The 21,132-nt window shown below is 46.5% G+C and overlaps 1 protein-coding gene and 1 pseudogene across 2 annotated transcripts; both read right to left on the minus strand.

Moving 5' to 3' along the window:
• Nucleotides 1–4,318: 4,318 nt before the first annotated feature.
• Nucleotides 4,319–19,647, minus strand: LOC129536855 (apolipoprotein L3 pseudogene; annotated as a pseudogene). Its single transcript, XR_016037646.1, has 3 exons — nt 19,629–19,647; nt 19,104–19,206; nt 4,319–6,079 (listed from the first exon to the last, which is right to left on the minus strand). The product of XR_016037646.1 is annotated as an apolipoprotein L3 pseudogene (transcript).
• Nucleotides 15,565–19,093, minus strand: LOC148777653 (phorbol-12-myristate-13-acetate-induced protein 1-like). Its single transcript, XM_088837175.1, has one exon. The coding sequence runs from the start codon at nt 17,505–17,507 to the stop codon at nt 17,343–17,345; it is 165 nt and encodes a 54-aa protein (XP_088693301.1). The 5' UTR covers nt 17,508–19,093; the 3' UTR covers nt 15,565–17,342.
• Nucleotides 19,648–21,132: the final 1,485 nt, after the last annotated feature.

The following is a 21,132-nucleotide window of genomic DNA, read 5'->3' on the forward strand; positions in this document are numbered from 1 at the left end:
CTGCTCTTGGTGGTCACTGCCATTAGGTGGATGCAGAAGTTCGTGGGGACGGCTGAAAGCATGCTGTCTTTTTCTCCCCTGGCTTATCTCCACTTGACAATTTGATATTTTCTCTCCAAATGGAGGACTTTTATCAGAAAATCAGTGTCCTTGGTGACTCAGATAAGTCTACAACAGAGAGTTGGCCCTGTCTCCATTTGGTTTCTGAGCAATGAGCCTCTGTGAACGGAGGGCTGAGCGTGTGCCAGGTGCTGTGTTCACACCATCCATGCCTTTCCTGTGGAACTCTCACATCAGCTCTAGGAAGTACTGGCTCCATTTTACAAAGAAATGGAGAAGAAAAGGTAACTCAGCCTGAGAGTCTTGCAACTCAACTACTGTTGGGCTTTTTCTTCTTTGCGCCTAAGTGGAAGATGCTGCAGTGGGCCTACGCCCTTCATGGAGGCCAGCCTGACCTTCCACTGGGTTGCTTCATCTCAGGAAATGTCCCTGGGCCATCATGGTCACCTCCCCCTAGGTTCTAAGGGATGGACAGAAGAGTGATGGGTGTTATTCCATGAGGACCAGACACTGCAATAGGTGGTCTTACAATCACCCATAACAAAGACCAGGAATTTGATCTGATTTTGCAGATAAGGCAGCCATGGCCTGGGGAGAGGCAGGGACTTTCTTCAAGCAACTCAGAAAACCACTGCTGTTGGGCAAAAGAATATCAGCAGCTCATGTCTGGCAAACGTCCATCTGTCCAAACACCACACTCTCACGCCCTCTCCCCGGTGCTCAGAGCTTAGGCTGAAAGCACTGACAGAGGGGTCAAGGGGCAAATGTGCAGCTGGCCCGCCCACTGTCCTGCACAAGCCCGCCCCGACCCCACCCCTGGAGCTCAGGGTCCTCTGGGGACAGCCAGCTCTGCTGTCTCCCCTACAGAAGGGACACAGGCAGGAAAGGCGGTGGCCAGGGGCTTTCCTGGAAGGAAAATCTGAGCACAGTCACCCCTCCCTCCTGTTCACTTTAAACCTCTGGCAGAAATCCAGGAAGCAGGGAGCAGGGAGAGCTACGTGGGTCTCCCCAGGGGACACCTCCTGCCATTAGGGTGCCCAGGCCCTGCTTCCCCAGTGCCCTCCACTGCAGGAGATCTGGGGGGTCACAAGCAAGGTGTGGGTGTCCTGGGACTCACTTCCTGGCCAGGCAGCCCCTGCAGCAGTCCTGGAAGCCAATGATGATGTCTGTGATCTTCAGGTCCCACTCCTACTCCAGGTGGGCCTGGAGGAAGACCCTGCTCTGGCCAATGCAGTACAGGTTGCTGCAGAGCTTCAGAACTTCGATCCAGAGGATGAGAACCGCCTGCTGACCATGGGGCCACCATGGAGCCCTGGAATAAGGCCAAGGCCGGGGGAGGAGCCTGGAGCGGGCATTGGCCCTGATGATCAGTGGGTAGCCTCCTCCTGGGGCAGGAAGAGTGGGAGTAGGGGGACGCCAAGAGGGGGAAGGTGGGGGCCAGCAAGGGGCAGGTAAGGAGTCAGACTTGCAGAGAAATGCAGAAACTCAACCCTGAAGGACCTTACCTGTGGGCGTCTCTGCCCACGTGCATTTCTCACAAAGGTGGCAGTGGACATGGGGGCTCAAGTAACATTGCTTTAGGTGACTAGAGAAACAGGGTTTCTTTTTTTTTAAAGAGGTAGTTCAAAGTCAAGGGTGACATAACATACTTAGGACCCAGAGGAGCAAAGAGCAGGAGGACAAGCATTGCCAGGCCAGATGTGGAAGCAGAGGGCAAGAACCGCACGAGCCTTTTGAACAGCACTGTGTCAGCAGAAGGGTCTCCCCATCAATGGGGAGGCAAAGGGCAGCCTTGCTCGTCAAGGAAAGGGAAACGCCTTATCTGAGATCTCAGAGATGTAAAGAAAAATAGAAACCCAGGTTTGACTCTGAAGTTGGGATCTTCACCATTCTGATTTATGTCCAAGGGGAAGGAGATGGGAGAGGGGCTGAAACACCGAGGTCCAAGTTCTCCCTCCTCATAAGGGCCTGCTTCCCTAGAATAGAGGTCATGGGGCATCCTGGACTATGGAGAGCCTGTGGAAGGACAGGAGGAGCGAAGGGTATGATTCCATCAGAAGAGCACTTGACCATTTGTAATTCATTTACTTTTTTTTATCATGTGATTCTTCTGAGGAGGGGCAGAATTATTATTTTACAATATAGGTAGGGAAACAGGCAAAGGCAGGGACGCGGCTTGTTCCAGATCACACAAGTCAGCAAAAGAAGTAAGGCTCAATCATTTCAGATAAGCTCCTGACAAGCAGCCTCTCCTGCAGGCAACAACCACACGCTCTAGACCTGGTACAAAGCACAAAGCTCAGAAGTACAGAGTGCAAAGCCGCCGCGTGAGGGCTCAGGAGAAGGAGCAGAACAGGAAGATTTTGAGGAGAGTCAAACACAGATTGAATGATGGGCAAAGGATGAGACAGTCATTTTTTGTGGATTTCCCTTGAGGGCAGCTGCAGTTCTTGGATGGATAGAAGTGACTGAAATTCTGATAAGGCTGCTACCTTTCTGGCCTGAAAAAACCCCAAGGACAGAGCCCAAAGTAGCCAGTAATCCTCAGTCTTCCCCAGCATCAGGCTCTTTTCCAATGACTCATCTCTTCATATCAGGTGGCCAACATATTCTTGCGGCAAGAACCCCATGAACATGAACAGTGCGAACCGGATGAAAAGGTGGTGCACTTACTGTCGTGTATGGGGTGCTTGGACCCACAACAGGGTGAAGAGAGTCATTTTGTTGGTCTGAGAAGAGGGCACATATGCATCCAGGAAGCACTCAATCTGGAGCCTCTTGACCTGAGACTTTCTTCCCAGGGTTCAGGTCCTTCTTACCCATTCGTCCTTCTCATCTTTCAGCCTGGCCTATTGGTCCAAGAATATAGTCTCCCAACCTAAGCTCTTCTGTGTCCTGGGATTTGGGCTCTGAGATTCTAGGTGCCTGGACCTAAGCCCCCTGACTGGCAGGGGCCTCAGGGGACAGACCGTGAGCTCCTGCAGGGAGACCTGTCCTGCTTCCTGTCCTTCCTGAAATGTGCAGGTTTGGGGGCTTCTTTCGTTCTCTGGCCTGCCCCGGTTCCCTCCAGTGGGCTCTCTTCTGTGCTCACTTAGTCAGACTCAGTTTCTGTTGCTCAGAACCACAGGAATCTCACCTGAGACAGGGGTCACCATGGGATGGGAGCCTGTTTGGCACTCACATGCTCCACACGGAAACACAGACAGTTGGTGCCCCATGAAGCAGGCCCATGGGGGTGAGAGCAGCACCCAGATGCTCCCTTTTCCTCCCTGGAGTGGATGAGCCTGAGCCCATTCCATGAAGGTTCCTCAGAAGGTCGTGGCAGGTGCAATCCCAGATGAGTGACCAGCTCAGAACATGGCCTTGGATGGACCTTCCCTCCTTCCTGCCCACTTTCCCCAGCCCATCAGTCCTGCCTCCAGGGATGGAGTGAGCCTGGCATCCACCTCTGCCTTCGAGGGACCTGAGGCTACAGCAGAACACTTTGGGCTGCTTGTTTTACTGAATGCAAGTCCATGTTCCCAACACACAGTGAGGCCATACAATACCAAAATGTTGGAGTTTGGAACCGAAGAAGGTTCATTGCAGGACCATGTGAAGAGACGGGTCGCTCATGCCCTAAAAATCCCGAACTCCCGGAAGCTCTCAGCAAAGTCCTTTTATGAGAAAGGTAAGTGAGGGGCCTGGTTAGTTGTCGCAACCTTCTTGGTGTCAGAGCCTATTTTCTTGATGTCAGGTCATGATATTCCTGTGAACCTCCAGCAAAACAAACTATTCTCTTTTATGATAAGAAACAGCAAAGTCCCAAAGCTCAACCTTCACCCTCCAAGGTCCAGGCTCTGGCCAAGAGGAGAAGGGAAGCTCCTGCAGGAGTCCTGGTGAAATGTGAAGGCAGCCTGGATGAGGGATGTGCTGTTTCTCTCTGGCCCTCTGTTTATGACTGACCCCACCTCACAGCTGCACACAAGCCCTCTGCTCTCAATAACTCTCAAGTGCCCTGTGTCCATCCTTGTCCCCGGGGCTGGAGGAGGAGTATCCCCATGCTCAGCGCAAGTCAAATGACATGGGCTCTCCTGGGTGTCCCATGGGGTCTGGGGGCTCCAGGGTCTGAGGGAAACGACTGGATGGGAGCCCAGTGGGCAGGAAGGAGGAGCCATGGAGGACGTGCGCCCTGAGATCCTGGGAGACAGGTTCATGGGGAAGGAAGTCAGGCATCTGGAGCCCAAGTGAGCCCCTCAGTCAATGCAAGGAAGCCTCAGTAAATCAGCTTGTATTTATTGAACCTGAGTCTGGAGAACAAAAGGTGGGGAGAGACAAAGGAACCTGAAAGTCTTGTCCAGCCCCACCCACAACTGAAGAAGAAACTGAGGGTCTGAGAGGCTGCCTTTCTTCACTCCAGGATGGTTGATCTCCTCCTTGACACACCACAAAGTTCCTTGATAGGTTGTTGCCTTCTGATGTCATTTTTTCTTTCTTTTGTAATTAAAAAAAAAAGTTAACCTCTGTTTCACACAGCATTTGGAATTGCACACGAACTTCATTAGTGTATCCTGGTCCCAAATATCACCTGCATCTCGACAAATGTTCCACCCACTGAGTAGTCATTGCTGCCACCACCACCACCACCACCGCCATCATCAAGAAGTCACTGCCTAATTAAGATAAACCTGCGGGGATCAAAGGTGAGCTGATGCTGGAGAAGGAGGGCCAGTCTCCCACCAGTAGGAGACCCTTCTTGCTGGGACAGCAAACCCTGGAGAGGGTGATGGAGGAGCCCAGGCTACTTCTCCTGGATCCTAGCTTTCGTTCCTTTTTGACTTCCTCCCATTTCAAACCCTTTCATATTCCTGGCCTCTCGTTGCTAGCTTCTCTGCCTCTCTGTTCTGCCCCCAGTGTGTTCTTTAGTCCAAAATAAGTGGTTTCTCCCCTCCCCTCACTCTCCTCCCTTAGTCCAGGCTCCAGGCTCCTTGCTTCTCTCTCCCTGTCTTCCACCTGCATGCCTTCCCCCCTGCTGTGCTCAGCTACAGAAATGCCAGATTCCTAGCCCCCAGCTCCATCAGTGTTGTCACCCCTCCTTTCCCCTCTAACAAGGTGCTATGAACCTTGGTCGCACGTGTGTCCCTGGTTTCTGCACTGCTCTGGGGCTGGGGAAGTCAGGCCTTGCTTCAGCCTCTCATAGGTCTGTATGACCTCCTTCAACCTCTCCTCCAGCTTCCTGGCCTGCTGCCTCAGCTTCTCAGCCAACTCTGTCTTTGCCCCCTCATGCAAGTGCATTGACTCTTTTACCAGGAAGCCCACATCCACTAAAAGGAAGATTCCTGCAAAGCCTCCAGCAATGATCTGGGCCTTTTTGGTCATTGCCAGAGCCGTGCCTTTGAAAGCTTCTTTCACCTCCTTGCTGGTTTGGACAGAGACCTGCCCAGTGCTTGTGAAGCTTTTAGCATGGGCTGCTAACTGAGAGTTGTCTTTCACCAGCTTTGCAGCATGGACATTTTTCCTAACCTCTTGCATGGAACTGTAGACTTTTGCTATAGAAAAAGTCATCCTAAGTGCACACAGACATCGAGCTCCCACAGACACCTTTTCTTTGATGTTAGTTGACAACAGGCCACTGGCTTCTGTTTCTGCTGATGACCTACTAAAGTGTTCCATGATGCTGGTGGACATAGTGGTCACAGTAGCTGCTGCTCCCAGCCCTAACCCAGTGGTCGAGAGCACCAAACTGGCCCCTGCTGTCACAGGTGCCAGAGCCAGGCCGAGGATGTTCAGAACACCAGACACAGTGCTGGTAGAGTTGGCCACCACCTTGAAGATAGTACAGTCCCTGTGTGACTTGTCAACCCTGTCTGCAAGTGCGTAGAGCTTTCTTATGCTCTCTTCCAGCTCCTTTTTCACCTGAGGAAACTCCTTTAAAAAGCTCTCCCTGTCTAGCAGGTCCTGTTGGAATCTTTCTTGGTCTTCTATAGCCAAGTCTGTCTTCAATTCATTCAGAAATTCACGTAATGCCTCCATTTCTTTCCTGTAACAAGGAACATCAAGGGATTAAGAAAGACAATTTGCTTGTCCGTAAAATAAGCTCAATGGATCTATTCTGCATAAACCACAGAGATTTTATTATAAATCACAAGGGAAGAATTTTGCAAATGTAAATTATTTTCAACATTAAACACATGTTTGTACCTCATGGATACTCCGTTATTCAATCATGAAATTAACAAGCAAAAGCCATTTTAAGATAGTCTTAAGAGAGGTATTTGATAAAGATGCCTCAGAGGCAGGTCAATACCATTACTTCCACAGGACTGGTAGGGTGGAAAGTCCACAGAGAGACTAACAGAAGTGGGATTGGGGGAGAAAACCTTTATTCAAGGGCCTTAGTGTGTAGTGAGGAGTCAACCTGCTCTTTGCCCTTGGCAACTGGGAATTGGTCCCTAAGCTCCTGGAATATTCTGGCTGATAGGAGTGTTCTTGTCTGCCTGTGCCTTTGGCCACTGGACAGTCTGACAAAGTGACATATGATGGTGCCTTTGGGCCATGTGATATCTGCACTGACCTCCAGAGGAGTGGGACACTAGGGCATTAGTCTGACCTCTGGGAGTAGTCAGAGACAACAGGTCAGCGTATTAATAATTTGTTTTTAATTTTTTAGCTTGGAAATAATAACAGTAATAGACAAACAAAATACCACCATAATAAATAAAAGATTGAAACCTGGTCCTATTCTCACTCATCACAAAAGGCTTTTTGTTGTCATGCATTTAAAACTCTTTAACACCAAATTAACTTACTGGCAACTAACAAACAGGAAAGACTATCACAATACAAAGAGAAACACAAATTGAGCACTGTAGATGTTACATGAATAAGCAAAATACGCAGTAGTGCACATATCCAGAGCTTTCTAGAAATCTCATCCTATGGTAACTCACCAATTTATTTGATGTTATATTTCAGGCAAAATGAACATTTAAAAAATTATAATTTGTTTTTAAACAGGGTGAGCATACCTGGGGGTAGTTCTCTGTGTGTCTTGCCACACACTGAATCCAGGACAGTAACTCATCCTGAGGACAATGCAAGCTTCATGTGTGAAACCTGCCCAGACTCTGTCCTGGAGCTGATGGGAACCTGAATTCCACTCTTCGATAAACTGTAGCTGGAATCCTGACATCTTTCAGTGCCCAGTATCCCTGACCTCTCAGGGGTCACCAGCCTAACTCACAACTTAGCTGGTGACAGCTTCACATACCTGTACCCTAAGGCCGTATGCAACTTTGTGGAACCTCTAAAGATTCCAGAGACTTTAGGAAACATCTATCTGAATTGCTGAATCTGAAGAGACCAGCACTTGCACAGCTGGTGGAGGAAGTGTTTTTCTCTTGTTGGGGATGCATGAGGCTCCTCAGAATTCCTCAAATGACACACAATCCCAGCCACTCACTGTGACCCTGGAGGGCTCACTGAGCCACATGGCCTTCCACTGTCAGGTGGCTCCACGTAGACTAGAAGAGGATTCCAGATGGAGTGAGAAGCCAGGTCCCAGGCAGGGTGTGGAGGACACGGTCACCCAGGGCCCTCTAGCCCAGCATGAGGGGATCCCATCAGGGAGGGAAGAAATGCCCCCCTCCCACTCAGGGGACCTCTGCTAGGGTCACAGCCCCTACAGTTCTGTGTCCTCGAGGCCCACTCTCCTCACTCTGGTTCTGGCCCTGCTGCCCAAGCCTGCCTACTACTCCTCCAACCTGGACCCTCTGCTTCACTCTGACCCCTGGAGGAGGCCTGTCAGGAGGAAGCTAGCCTGAGGTGCAGGGATGTGGGTAACATTCTTGATGCACCCATGTAGGTTAGCTGGACAAACCAGCCTCAGTCACAAAATTCTCCCAGGTTTTGCCTTCAGTGAGCAGGTTTTGCAGCTCTTCGTTGCTTACTCTCTTCTGGATATACTCAATGATATCCTCAAAAAAAGTTTTTACCCCAGGTGGATAAAAGACTAAGATGAGAGGAAATTATGGTGTAATGTAAAAGGTAAATTGTAATGATTATAAAGTGATTATCTGCATATCTGAGGTTATTGATATTTCTCCCAGCAATCTTGATTCCAGCTTGTGCTTCCTCCAGCCCAGCGTTCCTCATGATGTACTCTGCATATAAGTTAAATAAGCAGGGTGACAAAATATAGCCTTGACGTACTCCTTTCCCGATTTGGAACCAGTCTGTTGTTCCATGTCCAGTTCTAACTTGCTTCCTGACCTGCATACAGGTTTCTCAAGAGGCAGGTCAGGTGGTCTGGTATTCCCATCTCTTTCAGAATTTTCCACAGTTTATTGTGATCCACATAGTCAAAGGCTTTGGCACACAATAAAGCAGAAATAGATGTTTTTCTGGAACTCTTGCTTTCTCCATGATCCAACGGATGTTGGCAATTTGATCTCTACCTTTTCTAAAACCAATTTGAACATCTGAAAGTTCACGGTTCACGTATTGCTGAAGCCTGGCTTGGAGAATTTTGAGCATTACCTTGCTAGCGTGTGAGATGAGTGCAATTGTGCAGTAGTTTGAGCATTCTTTGGCATTGCCTTTCTTTAGGATTGGAATGAAAACTGATCTTTTCCAGTCCTGTGGCCACTGCTGAGTTTTCCAAATTTGCTGGCATATTGAGGGCAGCACTTTCACAGCATCATCTTTCAAGATTTGAAATAGCTCAACTGGAATTCCATCACACCTCCACTAGCTTTGTTCATAGTGATCCTTCCTAAGGCCCACTTGACTTCACATTCCAGGATATCTGGCTCTAGGTGAGTGATCACACCATCGTGATTATCTGGGTTGTGAAGCTGTTTTTAATACAGTTCTCCTATGTATTCTTGCCACCTCTTCTTAATATCCTTCTGCTTCTGTTAGGTCCCTACCATTTCTGTCCTTTATTGAGCCCATCTTTGCATGAAATTTTCCCTTGGTATCTCTTATTTTCTTGAAGAGATTTCTCGTCTTTCCCATTCTATTGTTTTCCTCTATTTCTTTGCTTTGATCTCTGAGGAAGGCTTTCTTATCTCTCCTTGCTATTCTTTGGAATTCTGCATTCAAATGGGAATATCTTTCCCTTTCTCCTTTACTTTTTGCTTCTCTTCTTTTCACAGCTATTTGTAAGGCCTCCTCAGACAGCCATTTTGCTTTTTTGGATTTCTTTTTCTTGGGGATGGTCTTGATTTCTGTCTCCTGTACAATGTCACAAACCTCCGCCATAGTTCATCAGGCACTCTGTCAATCAGATCTAGTCCCTTAAATCTATTTCTCACTTCCACTATATAGTCATAAGGGATTTGATTGAGGTCATATCTGAATGGTCTAGTGGTTTTCCCCACTGTCTTAAATTTCAGTCTGAAATTGGCAATAAGGAGTTCATGATCTAACACTTATGGCAGAAATTGAAAAAGAACTAAAGGGCCTTTTGATGAAAGTGAAAGAGGAGAGTGAAAAAGTTGACTTAAAGCTCATCATTCAGAAAACTAAGATCACGGCATCTGGTCACATCACTTCATGGCAAGTAGATTGGGAAACAGTGGAAACAGTGGCTGAGTTTGTTTTACTGGGCTCCAAAATCACTGCAGGTAGTGATTGCAGCCATGAAATTAAAAGCTGCTTACTCCTTGGAAGGAAAGTTATGACCAACCTAGACAACATATTTAAAAGCAGAGACATCACTTTGTCAACAAAGGTCTGTCTAGTCAAGGCTATGGTTTTTCCAGTGGTCATGTATGGATGTGAGAGTTGGACTCTAAAGAAAGCTGATTGCCAAAGAATTGATGCTTTTGAAATGTGGCGTTGGAGAAGACTCTTGAGAGTCCCTTGGACTGCAAGGAGATCTAACCAGTCCATCCTAAAGGAGATCAGTCCTGGGTGTTCATTGGAAGGACTGATGTTGAAGCTGAAACTTCAATACTTTGGCCACCTGACGCGAAGGTTGACTCGTTTGAAAAGACCGTGATTCTGGGAAAGATTGAGGGCAGGAGGAGAAGGGAACAACAGAAGATGAGATGGCTGGATGGCATCACCGACTCAATGGACGTGGGTTTGGGTGGACTCCGGGAGTTGGTGATAGACAGGGACCCCTGGCGTGCTGCAGTTCATAGGGTTGCAAAGAGTAGGACATGACTGAGCAACTGAACTGAACTGATAAAGTGGTCAAAGTTAATCTTCCTGAGCAGCAGTCATCTGGGGGTACTGTTGATGGATTCACTTGGGGTTATCGGTGAACTGGGTCCAACTGCCCCGATCATATGTTGAAGCCATAGCCTCACCCCCACCTCAATGAGTCTATTTGAAGATAGAGCCTTTAAAGTGGAAATTACAGTGAAATGAAGTCATAAGTGTGGGGCCCTAATCCAAGAAGATTTGTGTCCTTATTTGAAGAGGAAGAGATACCAGCTCACTCTCTCTCTGTCTATCCTGCAGCATGAAGGGTTGTTAATTTTTTTCTTTTTCCTGTTTTAGTAACAGTGAAAGGAACCTCGGTCTCATAAGGAGGGAACCAGGGCACTAAATCTGTGTATTTGTTGATTAGGGTGTGGGTGGGTGGGGGAAATAACAGAGCACTTGGTTGTCTGCAGGAGTGTTTGAGATCAGTAGAGCCAGTACCTGCCTGAAGTATCAGACCTGGTAAGCACATGCTTATATATGAGATTCCTGGGCGGGTGTGGTGACACAGCATGGAGGGAGAGGTGATTCTGGGGGAGGGGGGGTTTTCCACCTGGAACTAACACATTCCAGGTAGAGGGGACAGCAGCACATTCAGCAGGACCTACTGTGTGGCCCAGGCCACAGAGCACATTTCAACCTCGTAACAACATAGGGAAATATTCTTCTCATTTTACAGGTGAGGTCAGATAACTGTGCTCCAAGTCACACAAGGTGGGGCGGCAAAGGCCAGACGGGTTCAGCTCAGGCTCTGCTGATCCTTGCAGAGCAGCTGGGCAGGCAGCAGGGCGAGAGTTGGAGGAAACAGCCTCTGTGGTGATGCTCCAGGGTTTGGGAGCAGGAGGAGGCTCGTACCAAGAGAGAGGGCAGGAGAAGTTTCAGGGGTGCTGTGGGACCTCCTCTCCCTGCCCTGTCTGATCTTGGGGACTCCCTCTGTTGTCCCCTCTATCTGTGGGCTATTCTGGCCTTACTTCTGAGTCATGAGCTGGGAACTGGGGGGCTGGGAGGGAGAAACTGAGCACCTTGGCCATGGATCCCGGAGAAGAGAGCCAGAAAAGAGGCTTTGAGGACAGACCCCAGGGTAGGGGAAGTCCCCTTGGACTCCATGGGACTTGAGGATGCTTATCCATTCCCTCCTTGATTCTTGATTCTTCTCTAGGTTAATTCAGATAGTTGGCAGCATTTCAGTTCTGGGTCATAAGTAGGAACCATCCAAACAAGAGACAGCTGACTACCTGAGCAGTCCTGGAGTTCTTTTGGGTTCATGGCAGCAGCAGGATCTCAGAGATCTCCTTTCAGCTCCTTGTCTGCATCAGGCAGAAAGGAGGTGTGGCTTCACCCTTGGGAAGGGAAAACAGAATGTGGGCTCCATCATGAGTGAGCAGTGACTGCAGGAAGCAGTGAGGGGTTTGGTTTCCAGTGGTTTCCACTAGGACGGCCACCAGTGCCACCATGGACTTAACCCAGCGTGCTTCTCTGTCCCCTGGGCTCTGCTGGCCACTAGTTAAGGAGAGTTACTCATCCTCCCACTGCTCACTCCACCCTGAGTTAGAGTCCTGCTCTCCTGTTGGGGTACAAGGAGAAGGTAATCAGACAGGAGACAGCCATCTGCGAAGTTATAGGGGAAATAAAACCAGAGACAGAAGAACAGATAGGAAGGGATACTCTGGAGATTACGTGAGGGAACACTTGTGTATACTAATTGGTAACAACTAATACTGATTCATTGTCTATGACACGCAGGCTCCTGAAACTCACCTAAAATTAGGTCAGCCCAAGTTTTCAGGCTGACGCTGGAGCCTGGTCTTTCCGATCTACATCCCACATTTGTGATAACTATGCCCTATGCCTTTTTTAATATAAAAATTTTTATTCATAGATATGTTTATTAGCAAATGAGTGTTTTCGTTCTAAAATGATGTCTTGCTCCCTGTGCTCCAGTCTCTGCTTTGATAAATTTCCTGATGCTGCAGTTCCCACAGCCCACGCTCTCCTAGCTTCTGCAACAGCCTTTATCCCACAAGGGCCTGAAGTTCCTCCGACCCCGCCCAATCCCTGAAGCTCTGCCCTGGGTGGCTGAGAACCCCTGATGGTGCCCAGTCCTCTCTGCTGTCGTCCCCTGACTGTTGAACTTTTAGACTGTTTCTAATTATTTATGTAAATAATAGTGCAAAGAACACATTTCTTGTAGAAAAGTTTGCCTTCATTTGATATTATTTCTTTAAGCTATTTCTGGAAGTAGAATGACTGGGTCTGAGGGTATCAACACCTAAAAATTTTTCATTTTGCCACATGGTTATGCAAAGAAACTGCCAATTTAATTCATACTCATGATATAGTAGAGTGCCATCCTTTCAATCTTGTCAATTCTCAGTTGTCTTTTTTTTTTTTTTTTCTTTTTAAGCAGATCTTTATATTGAGAGGTTTTCTTTCGGTTCTGGTTGTGACTATCATGTGCTGGGAGGTGAAGAAAGAAAGCAAATGTTGATTATGTTTAACCCCTTTTTAGAAGGCAAAAGAGCATTTATAAACTACCCCTCCTGAGACCTGACTGAAATGATAGTAAAGATCCTTATAGATATAGCAACAGCTATTGATGACAACCTCAAGTGTTTCTGATTTTGCTCTACACTTCAGCTGCTAAGATTTTATAAATTATAATGTATATTATTCCAATAACCTTGAGGTATATACTATTGTATCCCTATTTGAAGATAAGGAAACTGAAGCATAGCTGTTATATGATTTGCCCAAGGTCAGAAATTTCGTTCATGGTAGACTGGGCTCCAATTTACTCTATGGGCTCAAGATCCCATACCTGGCCTCTCCTCTTTGCAACCCCGTGGACTGCAGCATCCCAGGCTTCCCTGTTCATCACTAACTTCCAGAGCTTGCTTAGACTCATGTCCATCTAGTCAGAGATACCATCCATCCTCTATTGTCCCCTTCTCCTCCCGCCTTCGATCTTTCCTAGCATCAGGGTCTTTTCAAATGAGTCAGTTCTTTGCATCAGATGGTCAAAGCATTGGAGCTTCAGCTTCAGCATGCTGCTGCTGCTGCTGCTGCGTCACTTCAGTCGTGTCCGACTCTGTGCGACCCCATAGACAGAAGCCCACCAGGGTCCCCCATCCCTGGGATTCTCCAGGCAAACACTGGAGTGGGTTGCCATTTCCTTCTCCAATGTGTGAAAGTGAAAAGTGAAAGTGAAGTCGCTCAGTCGTGTCCGACCCTTAGCGACTCCACGGACTGCAGCCTACCAGGCTGCTCCATCCATGGGATTTTCTAGGCAAGAGTACTGGAGTGGCTTGCCAACATAAGTCCTTCCAATAAATATTCAGGACTGATTTCCTTTAGGATGGACTGGTTTGATCTCCTTGCAGTCCAAGGGACTCTCAAGAGTCTTCTCCAGCACCATAGTCTGAAAGAATCAGTTAGTTCTTCAGTGCTCAGCTTTCTTTATGGTCCAACTCTCACATTCATTCATGACTACTGGAAAAACCGTAGCTTTGACTCGACGGACCTTTGTTGGCAAAGTAATGTCTCTGCCTTTTAGTATGCTGTCTATGTTGGTCATAGCTTTTCTTCCAAGGAGCAAGCCTCTTTTAATTTCATGGCTGCAGTCACCATCTGCGGTGATTTTGGAGCCCAGGAAAGTAAAGTCTGTCACCGTTTCCATTGTTTCTCCATCTGTTTGCCTTGAAGTGATGAGACTGGTGCCACGATCTTAGTTTTTTGAACACTGAGTTTTTTGTTTGTTTGTTTTTAACTCCTTTAATTCACTATTCAGACCACCAAAACACTTACATCCTAAATGTGATGCTTGACATTGTAATCCAATTCAGAAATCTTTAACTAGTAGAAATAATATCTGCCCTGGTAAAGACATAAAAGTTAAATGAGCTTCCTCATAAAATCATGTTCCAGGGTTGACATGGTCTTGTGGCGTGCAGAGAGTTATCATATAAACTGACAAGCAAGACTAACTAGGTGGGAGAGATTGTTCCAAAAAAATTTCCAGCCCCAATCATTCTAGTTAATTGAAGAACAAAAATAGGGTAACTTCTCTTCTGTATCTAAAACTAAAGCTTTATTGTTTGAAAGCTTAAAGCACCCATGATCTGTGTCTGTTGCAATCATTTCAGAGTCACTGGAGGGGAACAGGAAAGGGTGAATACTATACCAGGTACTTTTCTGGCTTCTCAAATATGGGATAAAATGATAATCAGCTCAAACAAACCTAGAATAGACTAAAACTGGCCTCTCCTCCAAGGGAATTTCCAGTTTGTGTTGCCCTAAGTGATAAACAAAAACAGCATAGTCTGGGAAGATAATTTTTGTCAAGAATTTGAGATTTGTAGAGGTTCTAATTAACTGTAAAATTATCGAGATTATCACTTTAATTGATGATGTGGGCTTCCCTGGTGGCTCAGAGGTTAAAGCGTCTGCCTCCAATGCGGGAGACCCGGGTTCGATCCCTGGGTCGGGAAGATCCCCTGGAGAAGGAAACGGTAACCCACTCCAGTATTCTTGCCTGGAGAATCCCATGGACGGAGAAGCCTGGTAGGCTATAGTCCACGGGGTTGCATAGAGTCGGACACGACTGAGTGATGGAACAGAACGGAATGGAAAAGGATAAAGAGATATACTCAAGGTCAAACACTAAGTTGAATAATGAGAATTGCAACTATAATTTTTCTTGTTTTTGGTGAGACATTCTTGGGCTTTAGTTTCTGCCCCAAACCTGCATTAATCTGAGTAACTGTACGCTGTCCTGTTATTCCTTCAAGCCCTTTGTCCTGGTGCTTGCAGGTCACTGGCTGATATCTACATTGCTCTTTGAATGGAACTTGAATCAAATTTGGGATGTGGTACTATTTATCCATGTTCTTTCGACATAAGAGGCACAGACAAAACAAATCTTTCAGCTTATTTTCTGCCATCAGGAAGGGACTCAGAACTAACACCTCATAAAGGCTATTTGCTTTCACACTAAAGTAAGGAGGCCCTGCTGCTGCTGCTGCTGCTGCTGCTAAGTCGCTTCAGTCGTGTCCGACTCTTCGTGACCCCATGGACTGCAGCCTACCAGGCTCCTCCATCCATGGGATTCTCCAGGCAAGAGTACTGGAGTGGGTTGCCATTGATTTCTCCAATGTGGCCCTAGGCTAGATATATAGCTATATCACAATGATATAAATCTATCACCAGAAGTACACATATTGAAGAAAAAATTTCTATAAATTTCAGCAAAATATATGAAAGGAAAAAAAAAATACAACCCTTTTCCAGATTTCCATATACTTACAGAATAAATAGATAAGAGAAATAAAATTAACAGATAAGGATTACAATAAATATAAAATAATCAATTCTCCTCTCCTAAAAATAGACACTTTTGAATTTGGTAAAATCAGGTTAATAAGTTAATGAAAAAACTAACAACCAAAAAACCCAATTAATTAAACATTATTCTGAAGAATACTTATAACTTTTATTTATTTATTTTTTTTAATTTCTAATGTTATTTAATAGGTAATTTTTAGGTAATTTTTAAATTTGTTAATAGGTAATCTTTAATAGGTTACAGCTACAGTATCAAATTTTAATTGTATACATGTATAAATAGTTATAGACCATAAATATCCAAGTCAAAACATTCTCCTCTAGGCAGACGCTGCCCCCCACCACCCCGCAAAAGTCTTTGCAACTAAATAAACTAACAGCTTTAAGTAATACTGAAGAAAAAAACATGCTGAGATAATTTTTCATCTAAAGTGACTACAGCCTATATTAAAACATTCTTCCCATAAGAGTTCAAGTAGTTATGAAACCCTTGCCTCAAAATTCCAAAATGCAACTTTATTATCAAACGAAACAAAAATAGTTTAATGATAAATAAGTAAAACAAATAAGATTATTCCTGCTGAAATTCAATCATGACAGTATTATTTATTTTTTATATATTTGTGGAGTTTTGTTGATAGCCTGGCCTTTTAATAATTGAAAACAGAATTCATGAAACCCGTCTCAGACTGTACCTATTACTCTAACACTATATAGATAGATAGATAGATAATATAACGGATGAAGTTATGCCTATGTATGTAAATGGAATTTTCATTCTGGATGAGCAATCTGTTCCTTTTGAAAAATACATGTATGTATCTCAATCATGAAAACATGCTTAATCTCTCTTAAAAGATCACTCTTATACAATATACACTGAGTATAAGAAAGGACATTTTATAGATTTTAGAAACTTCTTTAAAAATATTCATTTTCTTATCAACAGTTATATTAGAATATTCATCTTACCAAGTTTTAATTACAGCAGTTAAAAAAATCTATCGCTTTTTAAATGATTCAGAGTTAGGCAAAATCCCATGCTTCTTTTTCTCTTCTGCAAGAATTTCACTGGCACCAAGGAACACTTCAAATTTTTTCAAAGTATATCACTTCCCAGGTTAAGGCTCATGGGAACACACTTAGTGAAAGGCCTTATGAACAGAAACAACAACAATACATCTTACCTCAAAGGAAACTTTCAAATTAGTTTATATTTTGTAGTGACCTATGAAATTAACATTCACTATCACATTCAGTGTTCTCAAAAAAAAATTTTACTCTTAACAAAATAATATATATAAACCAAAGATTACACATTGTCCTGGCGTTGTCACCCAGAAGTAGAAACAGTATATTCTGCTTCTCAGCCCCTGGCCTTAGTCTATAATCATCTGTCAGCTCCTCTTACGCTGGGCAGCAACCTTCAGCAAAAATACTAGAACAAGTCTCTAAACAAAACCAAAATGTATAAAGAATTGATTCCCTATGTTCAAAGCTCCTCCATTCTTGTTTTAAAATAAACAAAGTGGATTTTTAATGTTCTCAAATCCCAAACAACAACTTCTGGCAAACCGACAGAAATTCATGTGTGATGTATCCATCTTCGTTTCCAAGAGCATTCAAAAGCAACGGAGAGTTCCTTCACACTCTTCTCCATTACAAGGCAGTCTCTCCTCTAACTGATGAAATTTGCACCTACTGGGGAACCTTCCTTTGAAAGGAGTCTCCTCATTCGAAATCTTAAGTCAAGTTCCGGAGCGGAGGAGTTTGGATATCAGATTCACAAGTTTCTGCCGGAAATTCAGTTTGTCTCCAATTCTCCTCAACTGAAGGGCACACTCAACTTCAGGATCTGCCGGGACCCGAGCGGGGCTCGGCTGGGCGCTCCTGCGAGCCCTCCTTCCAGGCATCTCTGCAGACGGCCGCCGGCAGACCCGGGCAACTCAGGGATGCAACTCGAACACCGCCGGGCTGCAGGACGCAGGCCGCGAGCGGGGCGAACGGGCCGGAGCAGACAGGCCGCACGGAGCCGGATAAAGCGAACCGCGCGCCTGCAGGGACCTCGCCGCTCTACTTATAACTTTTAAAAAGTTGAAAATGAAGTTAAAATATAACAGTGTGTGTGTGTGTGTGTGTGTGTGTTAGCCTCTCAGTCATGTCCCACTCTTTGCGACCCCATGATTGCAGCATGCCAGGCTCCCCTGTCCATGGGATTTTCCAGGCAAGAATACTGGAGTGGGTTGCCATTTCCTTCTCCATGAACATTGAGTTTTAAGCGAGCTTTTTCACTCTCCTCTTTTACTTTCATCAAGAGGTTCTTTAGTTCTTCTTTGGTTTCTGCCATAAGGGTGGTGTTATCTGCATATTTAAGGTTATTTATATTTCTCCCAGCAATCTTGATTCCATCTTGTGCTTCATCCAGCCCAGCATTTCTCATGATGTACTCTGCGTATAAGTTAAATAAGCAGGGTGACAATATACAGCCTTGATATACTCCTTTCCCAATTTGGAACCAGTCTGTTGTTCCATGTCCAGTTCTAACTGTTGCTTGTTTACTTGCATACAGATTTCTCAGGAGGCAGGTCAGGTGGTCTGGTATTCCCATCTATTGAAGACTTTTCCAGTTAGTTGTGATCCACACAGTCAAAGGCTTTAGTGTAGTCAATGAAGCAGAAGTAGATGTTTTCTGGAATTCTCTTGCTTTTTCTATGATCCAATGAATGTTGTCAATTTGATCTCTGGTTCCTCTGCCTTTTCGAAATCCAGCTTGAACATCTGGAATTTCTCTGCTCACATACTGTTGAAGCCTAGCATGGAGAATTTTGAGCATTACCTTGCTAATGTGTGAGATGAGTGTAAATTGTGCGGTAGTTTGAACATTCTTTGACATTGCCTTTCTTTCTGATTGGAATGAAAACTGACCTTTTTGAGTCCTGTGGCCACTGCTGAACTTTCCAAATTTGCTGGTATATTGAGTGCAGCACTTTCACAGCATCATCTTTTAGGATTTGAAATAGCTCAACTGGAATTCCATCACCTCCACTATCTTTGCTTCTAGTGATGATTCCTAAGGCCCACTTGACTTCACACTCCAAGATATCTGGCTCTAGGTGAGTGACCACACCATCGTGGTCATCTGGTTCATTAAGACCTTTTTTGTATAGTTCTTCTGTGTGTTCTAGGCCAAAGGACTAGAGCACCTCTAAAATCCCTTTCCTTCTCAGGTTTCCACTCACATCTTAGGAATCCACATCCTGAGCTGAACCCACGTGAGCAGGTGTTACCCTCCCTCTGCACTGTTTAGGGGCCCAGGGGGATGGGAGGAAGCCATCAGACACACCTGCCTCCCTATCCAGGCTCTGCCCCTGCTTAACCTACTGCCTCGGGCCCTGACCTCACCTCTCTGAGCTTCCATTTCCCTTCTCCTGTCAATTAGTGGCAATATCCTTTCTCAGCCATTCATCCTGAGGATGGGGAGTTGGGCGGGGTCTTAACCCCCTGCTTACCCGAGAGTCTTCCTCTGCCTGAGTGTGAACAAGATCCAGTTGTTCTCAGCTCTGCAGATGTAGCCACCAGCTGTGCATCTCTTCAATAAACCACACACATCCTCTGGGCCCAGATATACACCAGAAAATGAAAGGGGAAGTGAAAGCCCTCACATCTGAGTCACTCAGGCCTGCCCACCCACCGGGCCCCACCCTGGGCTATTGCCCCCTCCCTGTTAACCCCTTAGAGAAACAAGCTCAGCTCTGACATGCCAGGTCCTTCTTGTCTCAGCACATCCTACCCTGGATCTGTGAAGGAAGACCTGCCACCAACAGACTGTGAGGCCCTTGGCAAATCACTCTCCCACCCCATGGGCTTCTTCCCAGCTCCTTCCTCTCCCTGCCTTTCCCACTTGATACCTGCCTGCCTTGCTGATGTTGCTCTGGCCAATGGGCTGAAAAGGTTGCTGTCCAGGTCTTTGATCTAGAAGAGGAGGGCTGGATGCTTATCCCATACCACACCCCACTCCCCACACCAGCACCCACCACTGAGCTCTGGAGCAAGGCCAAGGCTGGGCAAGGAGCCTGGAGTCAGGGTCAGTCCTGCTGCACTGTGAGCAGGCTTTTCCAGATACAGAGAAAGCAGGACCTGGGGGTACAGTGGAGAAGGGGTTGGGAAGGGGACAAGCTGCGGTCAGCAAAGGGGAAGTAGTGAGTTAGACTTGCAGACAAACACAGAACCTCACCCTGAAGGAATCTTACAGCTGGGTGTCTCTGCCCATGCGCACATCTACTGAAGGTTGCAGTGGATATCGGGGTTCAGGCAGCTTTACCTTAGGTAAATAGAGAAAAAGCTTTTTTTATTTTTTATGTTTAACAGGTACTGTAAAGTCAGAGTGGGTTTAGCAGCCTTAGGAGACACAAGAGCTAAGCAGCAGAGGCTGAGCAGGGTGCGGCCATAGGCAGGAGAGCCGGCTAGGACTATAAGTGCTTTGGAAGCAGGGCTGTGACGGAACAACTCTCTTATCACCAGTTGTCATTGACAGGAAGACAGGGCCTAGCCCAGGTCATCACTCCTCTGAGTGTAAACCCTTGGTAGATATTCTGTGCAAGCAACACAACTTGCTGAAAAGAAGCAGCTTTAGTGTAAATACTGACCTCTGCAGACTTAGCACAACACTGCTCAGTTAGGTTTAAGCCCCAAGAACAAGCCAACAGGAGGTTGTGTGAAGCTGGTGTGAAGGCGGCTCTGTGAATTGCAAGGTACCTTTGAGATATGGGAGCAGCAGCTTAAAACCACCCAGTGCCAGGGCCTGCAGAGAAACTAGAAACCACCACAGAAGCCCTGCTGGGAGGGACTCAGGTCCTGGGTGGTGGGCACGTGCGTGCAGCACAGACCCCTGCCCGTCTCTCCCCACGTGGGACGGGACAGCAGGTGGCGACAGACAGCCGGGTGACCTGGGCTCCAGGAAGGCAGGTACACTGCCCCGGACCCAGGACAGTTGTGCTACAGAGACACCACGTGCTTGCTTCACTTCTTCCTGGGACAGGACATCCCATGTCCTCCCGACCAATCAGCTCAACCTGGATGCAGGAAAGAGGCTGGAAGCACACAGAGGCCCCATCCAGGACAGTCCTTCCTAGGCAGGGGTCGTGGCCACATTCCTGGACCCTGGGCCCAGTTTCCTCCTGTTCTCCGTGGGGGGATACCACCTGCTCTCAGAGGTGCAGTGAGGATCCGATGAGGATCCCGGGGACAGTGCTGTCACAGTGATGGCCCAGTCCAGGCTCCACAGGAGTGAATTTCCCCGCAGGAAAGAGGAACAGGGAGTGGGATCCCAGTGAAGACTGATATCAGGGGAGCAATATTCCTGGAGGTTGGGTCTCTACTGCACCTCCCTGTTGCCTGCACGTATATAATATATATGCAGAACACTGAGAAAGGGGCCCAACGGAGCAGGAGAAGCACTGACATCGCTCTGGGCCCTTCACCCCTGACATCACTGCAAGATGCAGCAGGTGAAGGTGATTCGTGTTTGTCTCCAGCTGG

The sequence above is a fragment of the Moschus berezovskii genome, chromosome 6 (genome assembly GCF_049115385.1).
Source record: "Moschus berezovskii isolate FMDL1 chromosome 6, NW_MosBer_1.0, whole genome shotgun sequence".
Classification (NCBI taxonomy): Eukaryota; Metazoa; Chordata; class Mammalia; order Artiodactyla; family Moschidae; genus Moschus; species Moschus berezovskii.